The 9,821-nt window shown below is 40.2% G+C and overlaps 1 protein-coding gene across 5 annotated transcripts in view; it reads right to left on the reverse strand.

Annotated features, from left to right (window-relative positions):
- myo9aa (myosin IXAa) overlaps positions 1–9,821 on the reverse strand; it is a 95,773-nt gene that overhangs the window by 74,816 nt on the left and 11,136 nt on the right. For all 5 annotated transcript variants that reach the window (XM_005743969.2, XM_005743967.2, XM_005743968.2 and 2 more), the window contains exon 2: positions 350–1,312. In XM_005743969.2, coding sequence (XP_005744026.1) covers positions 350–1,225 — 876 coding nt within the window. In that variant the 5' untranslated portion in view covers positions 1,226–1,312. The remainder of the gene's footprint in view (positions 1–349; positions 1,313–9,821) is intronic.

The following is a 9,821-nucleotide window of genomic DNA, read 5'->3' on the forward strand; positions in this document are numbered from 1 at the left end:
ATTTTTGTGATTTATATCGTTATCGGGATGATAGATGTCTTATATCGGGATATGAGATTTTGGTCATATCGCACAGACCAATATGTGCGATATGACTCCCATATAGGAGTCTCACAGAGTAAAATAGACAATAAAGCACAGTATGCTTTTGGGTGTGGCTAGCTTGCAACTGAAAAGGTTTCTCAATTAGTTTCACCCCTTATGGTTTCAAAAAAAACAAAAATGTTGTCCGACAAAAATGCTAAACTCGAGGCTTTAAACAGAACTTAAACAAATGGGTGACAGCATTCCTGTTCCTCTTATGTATACATTGCATGACTGAAACCCAGTGACTGTATGTTTTGCTTACCTCCAATACTGGCCCCGCCCCCAAGATGATCTGCTCCACTCCACTAGCAAAACCCTTCTGACTGAGAGCAGTCAGATGATGAATGAGGAAGTTTGTGCTTTGCGTCTTCCCAGAGCCGCTCTCCCCAGATATAACAATGCATTGATTCCTCCGTCTCTGCAGCATGGCGTGGTAAGCCACATCCGCCACGGCGTAAATATGTGGCTCCAAATCTCCCAGTGTATGATTATCATACATCTTCACATACTTGGGGTTATAGATGGGCAGGAATTTGAAGGGGTTAATGACGATGAGGATGCTTCCAACGTAAGTGTAGATCTTTTCCTGGCGGAAGCGCGAGCGCAGGTTGTCCAGCAGCGTGCGCTCGTTGAGCTCTGGCAGGCAGCACATATCTGCATGGTCACCCTGAGATTCAGGCTGTGGCAGCAGTCCACGCTCCATCAGGCGCCTGCGCTCCTCTGTGACCTGCAGCCACATCTGAAGGCTGCCGCCATAGTGAATCGAGCCATCCAGATTCTTCTCCCTTAGCAGGAAGCGGTAATCCTCGCCACCTGACAGCGGCCGGTGCTCTAATGCGATACGGGGCCAGAGCATCATCCTCTGCACGGGACAGTCGTTGGGGTTCAGAATCCATTCTTCACCTCCAAATTCTTTCACCTCAGCCAGAACATAAAACTTGGAGCGGTCCAACTTGAGCCGTTCAATGACACGTTCAATGGCTTCAGCGGCTGTGGTGGTCTTGCGGGCGCTGATTGGGCAGTAGATTGTGCCTTCTGCCAGGGCGCCTGGGTAGATGCGCACGGTTAACTCCGAGTTCTCGAAGCGCGGCCGACGACCCAGGGTGCCCATGCCACCAACGCCATCACGAGCACTCATGGTGGATCAGGAGCTCCCATTAGCAGCAGCCCGGCACTGGCATGTTCTTAACTGTGTCGGAGGATCCACCAATTCAAGACATTACCACTGCAAAAGAAAGAACAAAAAGGTTGATTAAAAAAAAAAAAAAATAACAACTTGATAGCTTGATCAGCCATTTTTTCTTCTAAATCAACAGCCAGACTTCTTTAGTTATCATGACAAAAGCAATGAAAAAATAAACTTCCGTTCAACTCATCATAGCTGACTTAATCTAACCTCAACAAGTACAAATTTTTTTTTAAACTCCTGGAGGCTTTGAGAACGTCTCTGGGCTAAAACTGAAATGAACCTTCGAAAATCTAGTGAGTTAAGGCCAGGCATTTCAGCGCAGCTCTCTGCAATCTGCCCGATTACAAAATCTGGCAGATTATGACACAAAGACCATGTGCTGTTATGTAATCTGCCAGTGGGCCAAATTTTTTTTGGGATCCTGACATGTACACTCATAGAAAGGAGAGGCCATGAGGATCTACAGGATTACCATTAGCACACACCCACACTGCCGAGCACACACACATAAGCTCTTGCCAGCAGCTGCCATCCTCTTTACTCTATGCACAATCACGCCATTCACAAGTTCCCGCTTTAATACACAGCAGAGGGGCATCACGGGGCGAGCAGAGGCCACGGACAGACGAGGACAGGAAAAGAGCTGGAATTAATGACCAAGCTGCTAAGCAAAGACCACCCCTGATAGAATCAATGAACCTAAAGTTGCTCTTGAAAGGTCAAACATCCATGTACTCTTATATAATAAAACTAAAGAATACAGCAGCCCACATCCCCCTTTGAAACAAATGATAAGAGTTCATATGCACTACACTGTGTTCAGGTACAATCAAGCATTGCAAGAATACAGTGATAGGATGTAACGTCTGCTTTTAAAAAACAAAACAGAGCGCTGGAGGCAAACTGTAGATTTTTGTTCATGTTCAGACTTGCAGTAAACAAACCTCATAATTACTTGGCAAATATGATCATTTATGCCATATAAGGCTGAAATTTAAAAAAAATTAATTAAGAACAAGGGAGACAGATTTTTTTGGTATGTGTGTCTACCAACCACATCTGAAGCCTCATCTAACGATGGCAACATTACAGTCTTGTGTGTCATCACACCCACACCCATCCACACCCACACATTAATTCATAAAAGCAGTTTACATGTAGAACGTTATTTAATAAAATTGGTAATATGCTCATCTAAAACTCGACATCCCAGGAATATTCATGTAGCTTGATAGTAAACTGAATGTATCCAGACTCATAATATAAAGACTTGGCAAGAATCGAAGTTGATTTAACTGTTACAGTGGTCACAATCTCTTTTTTGCCTTATGGACGTTGCTGAATAAAGGTCAAAGAAGGTTCTTTGTTACTTAGAAAGAGGAAAAATATCACATTTTGACAATAAAATGTCACCACTTGACCATTTATGTCATGATTAGCACATGAATTCACAAAAAACATACATGGACCTTCATTTGAATTATCAAATGAATCAGCTCATTCCTGTCAGGTTCAAAACTGTACAGAAATTCCCTTTAGGTGCTCCTGATTCATAACAATACTGAGAAAGGAAAGCACAAAATACCTGGCAACAAACCCCAAAAACATGATGCTTCCAAGTACAACCTGTGTGGAGATTGAAAATGGCCTTAATCCAACCCCCCCCCCCAAAAAAAGAAAACCACCTTTTTTTTCCCTGCAGCTGTCATTAGGAAGGTTTAAGACATTAAACTTACAGAATTGTCACTCCAAGAGGTCATTTATATTTTTATGGGTGATGTACTGATTGGAGACCACTTGTAATTGCGTTGTACCTGCGACAATGACAATAAAGACATTCTGATTCTGAACCTGTCAATAGCACCCAGACATTTTTCCCCCCCCAGTATTTTATCGCGCAAACGCTGACTTGTGTTTGACCATATGTGAATTAATATAAATATATATTATGAGATATCCGTCATAAAAATATCTTGTTTTCCTTAGAGGAATCATTTTAGTTTGAAATTTATCTTTAATATTACAATGCCTGAAAATAAATTGGATCAATTTCCTCACCAACTATTACATGAGCACCATGACCCCAGCAGAAAAACCCTGGAAAACAGGAAATGGAACAGGGACACATATAGTAGGTGCACAGAGACGAGTACAAAGGACTCCAGCAGGGAAATGATACAATGCTGCACCCATCCCTGGTCATTTCCTGTTGCCCCATATCCAACTCTGTGTGTCACTTCAGCAACTTTGATACAAACATCTGCCATGGTCCACATACAGGCGCACACAGAATTATATATATGCATTACTTCTTTCGATCTTATATAAGTCACTCAGTCTTACTGCTTACTACTGAATCCATAAACTGGAATTAATTGAGTGCAATGTTTTCCTGTTTGTGTGACTCGACTGCGTCTGTGTGTATCAGCGTGTGTTCTGATCACTGGGTTAGGGCGTCTCGAACAGATGGTCAGCTCGCTGCTTAAAGGATAGGGGATGGGGGGATTTAGGGTTGTGGCAGTGCTGCACAGTGCAGGGCCATGCTGGCAAACTCGCTCTTTATCATCACATGAGGACATTCAACTAATAGACATCTCCTCTCCTCCACCTTACTAATCACAGGACATCTTCCACCATCTTCAGTCACTGAAGCAATATGACAAAGTCATTTCATTGATAATCAAACACATTAAAGGCTAATAATTATCAGGGCTGCAAACCAGGCAAATCTGGCAAAAGGAAGATTGAAAATGCAATTGTTACAAAATCTACAGAATTTTTAAAAGGTGAGCAGATAAACATCAGGTTTAACAATTCTGATATTAACTAGTCCTGTAACCTACAAACAAACACAGAATATCCAGAAAAAGAATATAATAGACCCGAGTTCAATTAATTTTTATTTGGTCTAATAGAGTACTGAACAGTTCTGAAAAAAAAAAACATAATAATAAAAAAAAAAAGTTTTTTGTTTGTTTGGGTGGATGCATAAACTACAAAAAGAGGCCATTGCAGACCTTTTTATTTCCCTGGTTCACGTCACCCTTTATATTATAAGCAAGTGCTTCTTATTAATTTTATTTATAATTTACCTGTCCAGTACAACAACCTGTGAGAGCTAATATTAAGCTACTTTTTTTGGTCCCTCTTCTTAAGAGAGTTAAAATAATTAACTAAACGAAATATTTTGTTCCAACATACACATCTAGCACCAATGGACATTCACATCCTTCACTGATCGCATGATTCACATTGTGCTCAAACAATCAAAAATGTAAGAAAGGAAATATTTCTGGTATATATCGTTTCACCTGAGTGCCATGCCTGTGCGTCTGCACACCAACTTAAAAAAGGTCTGATTTTAGATAACTCTGAGGTTTGTGCCCTTAAGGAAGTGACAAAGCAGATGGTGCACAGCTGGATGAAACCTGCAGTGGCCTATTCAGCTCCTCAAGCAATTGAACTAGAAACAGACCTGTTGCATCACCTGGGTAGTCATGGATAAGGGCTTGTTGTCAAGTAGTTTAATCTGGAATCAGCTCAAGATTTTTATTTTTGTTTTTTTACATGTCAGGAAAGAACCAATCTCACCTAATATATCAAACAACTTCAATCCCGGGATTCCCGCTTCAATCTTTTGTTAAAGTTAAACTTTGCTGAACACTGATAGCATCTATTAAAGTTAAGAGCAGCGCTGGGACTTATCTGCTCTTGGATCAGTAGGTAAACACAGACTCGAACACGATCAAAAAGCAGAAACTGTTGGTTTCATTTTCTTGTTCCATCCAGAAAGTCCCCTCTTTCTTTGGCAGAATAAATGAAGCATTTTCATTCTTTAGCACATCCTCTTAAAGACAGTTTCCTCAAAACATCTGGGTGAGGCCCTTTTTGTTACCACCAACAAATGCATATCTGTTGTTTTTATAGGTCTGGGAATATCATTTGAGTCTCGCAGGTAGATGTAAACTTAGATCTTTTTGGCAGATACTGATATTTGAAGAAAATTACACTATGCATTTCTTTCTGTAATCTGAACATTGAGAGAAGCCTAGTCTGAGGTTCCCTCTGACTGAGGTTCAACCACGTGACTCTTACTATACAATCGCTGACACTGAAGGAATGTCAGGATCTAGTTTGGTCAGCTTTTTACAACGTGAAGTCATCTTTCTGAAAAGTTTAGTAGGTGTATGTCATCAGTGCCTAGCTTGTTCAGGGCCCATACTGTTACAGAGCCTCAATATCACACATTTACTAACTGGGAATTTGTATGTGTTGCACTAAGGTGTGCGAGTTGGCACTGGACTGTGAACCCTCCCATTTGGTTTGCAGTTTTTAAAGTGTTAATTTGTAGATTTGACAGCTTCACAAAGCCAACTTTAGCTGCTATGTTTACTGTCCACATCTCGCAGGATTACAGTGTTAGTTTATTACTGTTTGCATCAGTCATACAAATGCGTTTGTCAGCTGTTTCTTTAAGCCACGACTCAGATCTCTGGCCTTACCAGAGTTATGACAGCCACACTAAATGCAGGGTACGCCTTCTTAACATTCATGTGAAGTTCAACATTCATTTTACTCAAAATGCTCTGCAAACAAGAAAAGGTTTGAGCATCATTTTTATAGCTTTCAAAAGAAAACCGCACGTCCGTATGGTAGTCACGAAACGTTTTTGTTTAAGTAAGTGCTGACATAATATGGAAGAGTTATTTGAATGCTACAATCATAACATTAATAAGAAAACAAGACTTTCATTAGCGCAAGTTCAAGAAACTAACAAGTACTTTACCTCGTTGGTTTTGTTAATATTTTATCCATTAAAAGATAATGTCATAGTTTCTTAGAATTGGTAGTTTGCCATTTTAAATACCTTTTTTATGTAAGCAGAGTGTAATAGGGCATGCTTACATGGGAATGCACGTTTATTGATGACTACTTGTAACACACATGCAGAACGTGCCAATTATGAGATTGCAAAGATGAGATAGAGGGTAAGATCCTGGGAGCCAGACTATGTTATGCAGCACCACAAGCAACAAATATAAAATTATTTCCCCATTTTTAAACAGACCTACACAACCTTCAACAATACGCCCGGGGCCCCTCATTATTACAGGTGGAACGGAAGCCACATAAAACATGGTTATCGGCGACTCGTAAAAATAACTGTAAAAACAGATTAGCATGAGCTAGTGAAAATTAACAACTGAGGAAAAGATGATAAAGCCTTCTGTATTGGCTTTGAGGAAATTTAACATATCCTAAAAGGAAAGAAGACACACAGAGCAAGTGCTGAATGACTATATTAATAATTTCTGAACGTTTAAATCAAGCCAAGATTTGGAAGGTTTGCTTGTTTACAATGTGGGTAATTTAGCAGTCAGATTTCCCATAAGTCTGCTGTGAAATGGTCAGTTATAAACTCTAGAGAGCTGTAAAGGACTAAATAAACGTTATTGGAATTGCTAAATAGTGCAGGTAGAAAAACAGTTGGACTGAGAACCACATTGTGAACAGTCAGATAATCTCCACAGTCTTAGCATCCGGCTCTAGGAATGCAGAAAATTCAAATGCAACATACTGAGTCAAAACAACCTGAGAAGAAAAAAATCCACAGTATCTGCTCAGCTCCTACAGTGGCTTATTTGTTTAAACTTGAAACCAGGCAGCTTTGGCTCAGGTGGCAGAGCAGGTTGTCCACTAATCACAGGGTTGGTGCTCCCATTCGTGTGCGAGTGTTTGTGAATGAGCGATAAAATGGCAGATCACATACAGTCCAATCACAGCTGACTGAACAAATATTAAAATAAGTAGTAATATTCTATTTAATTCTCCAAGCAGTCATGTTGTGCTAATAAATGTCAGAGTTGGCAAAATAATGCAAATGCATAACACTGATTAAAGTTCAACTGCAAAATCATTCATAGTGGCACTAAACGGGCCAAATGTTGTTTTATTTTCATTATTTTGATTTGGATCAGTTCAGAATTTACATTCCAAACTTTAAGTGATGAAGAGACAGAAAAAATAAAATAAAATAAATTTTCCAGCAAAGACGTTAGTGGTGCCGTTAAGAAAAAACATTGCAGCCTTTAATACATGTATTCGAATATAATTAACACAGATCACGCAACTACAAGGAGATCACTGACGTGTATGTATGTTTCTATCATACAGCTTCACTGGCATGAAACAAGCAGCACAAGAGTTACCGTTTGCCTGGCTATGATGCCGCATATGTGCAAACAGAAACAGCAACTCAAAAGCTCAACGCAGTCATTCTCAGAAAGAACTACTACAAGTGGTTGACCAACATCTTAACAGCCTTTTGGAGCCACCCTCTACAGTGAAAACACAATACTTCAGCAGCTTCAGCTAAAGTCTGCAGGAACAGTAAGGTCAGCTGAATGAAGCAGACATGCCACGCTTGCTCCGACATGTTCAACAAACCTGTAATTACAAGTGACCATTCCTTGCACCCAAATGTGCAGCACCACTTTGTCTCTTCAGTGTCTTAGAGACATAGTTCACCTTCAGCCCGGAGGCAACAGTGTAGCTTAGCAAGTGCAGCCCTGACCTTCTTAAGCAGATAGCTACAATTCCCCAAGCTGTTCAGACTCTAAGGCTAACAACAGAAAAGAGCAGTCTACTGGATCAATGCTCAATGGGTGATTGACCTGAAAAACTATTTTTGGAAGATTTTCTTAAATGTGAGGACTGCTGGACACACAAGATTTAGCAACAGAAAATTATACGGGGGAGAAAAAAAAAAATCAGCTCATGTAGTGATTACATGATTGTTAGCTCAACTAGTGTAAGCCCCGCCCCCTTTCATTAAAAAGTTTAATTCAACTGATGTGGCAAGGGGGAGTAAACATTTCAGTAAACAGGAAAAAAGAAGCTTTAGGAAGTGTGACTAAGGGATGCCAGCTTAGCATGCTAGTGGTCAGCTCATGAACAGTAGCTTACCAGCCAACCCTGTAATACATCCCTCCATGTCACAAAGACTAGAATAATTAGATTAATCTCAGCGTGCAGCTTCACGGTGTGAGCAGATCCCATCCATCACTGTTTAATCATGGGGTTTTTTTTAGATCTAATTTGCTTAATGTAACCTTAACAAATGGCAGGAAGATAAAGCTACTGGATGATTGTGGAAATCTTTATGCATTTCTTTTCCTTCTTTAGTCGAAGACTACGCGTACGTACAGCATTTCCTTTGGAAAGTGTACAAACCATTTTGGAGCCATACCAAAGCGGCTGCCCAGAAGTGAATGGTTGACAGAGGTCAAGTTTTCCTAGACTGTGTGGTAAATTGACTGTAACATGAGGATATGGCACATCAGCCTACTGTAACCTCTCCCTGTATTTAACTCACTGGTAAATGGCATGTTTGCATCCTGGATTTCTTGTTTTCCATTTACCCAAATAGTGTCAAACACTAGAGTCAGCGTCTGTAACATTTTGGTTTTGTGGTTTTGTTGTGTTTGCAGATGATATATGCAAATAATTCCTTCAAGCCCAAATGTGCTCACTGGTCCAGAAGCTGGAGTCGACCTTCGGATGATTTTAAAGAGATGGGACAATGACATTGGCTCATGTCATTATCAAAAGGCACTCAAAAAACTGCAGTATCTGAACATGATCCATATGAATACCAAGTTACCTGCTTCCATTTACAGAAATTCAATCTCAAACCCATTGGCTATAATCTAACAAAACAGTTATTTTTCATATCGTGTATGTACGCAAACAACGACCAGGTTGGTTGAAAACAGCAGAAATGCATACCTTAACTAACTTGTTGTGCTGATGGATGCTCAGAGTGAGGTCTAATTACAAAATGCATAACATTATTATGAGAAAAGGCCAATTTCTAATAAGATAACGTGACTGCACTTCAAAAAAGGTCAAAGTTCAAGCTATCCAGGGAATCTGCAACCTAACTGGTTGGCAGATCCATACGACCAGAAGGCTGTAATTTTAGCTTCTTATGCACTGACAGCAGTATGGTTTCAGGCCCTTGCATACCTTAACTAACTTGTTGTGCTCTCCGTTTCGACAACTGCTAATGACCAGGAAGCGGTGGCTCGGGTGTGGAACATGAGCTTCGGCCAAATATTCAGAGAGCCAGTTAGAATAGGAGGATAAAAGGATTGAAAGGTATAGATTCACAGAACGAGAAACTGAACTCAGAGAATTAAGGAGATACAGGAACAGGCGGCGAGAGACACGCGGAGAAGAGGATGTCGGCTTCCTGAAATCTTAGCTGTGGGAAAGTGAGAGTGAGAGCACAATAAAGGGAGAAGACTGAGAAATGAAAAGGCAATGCTAACACCCAACTTGGAAAGACAACACTGTAGTGGAATTTATTTATTGCTACAGTTTCACAATTAACCTGATAGTTTATTATTTAATTTCTACAACTGAGAGCTTACGAATAGCACCGTCCTGAAACAAACAGGAGAAGCTACACTCTAGTTTCACATTAATGCTGAACAAAAAATGAATCATTTCCACTGAACTACTTCTTAATCTTGTTAATCCA

Source organism: Pundamilia nyererei, unplaced genomic scaffold (assembly GCF_000239375.1).
Source record: "Pundamilia nyererei isolate P.nyererei 1_Seehausen unplaced genomic scaffold, PunNye1.0 scaffold00137, whole genome shotgun sequence".
Taxonomy (NCBI): Eukaryota; Metazoa; Chordata; class Actinopteri; order Cichliformes; family Cichlidae; genus Pundamilia; species Pundamilia nyererei.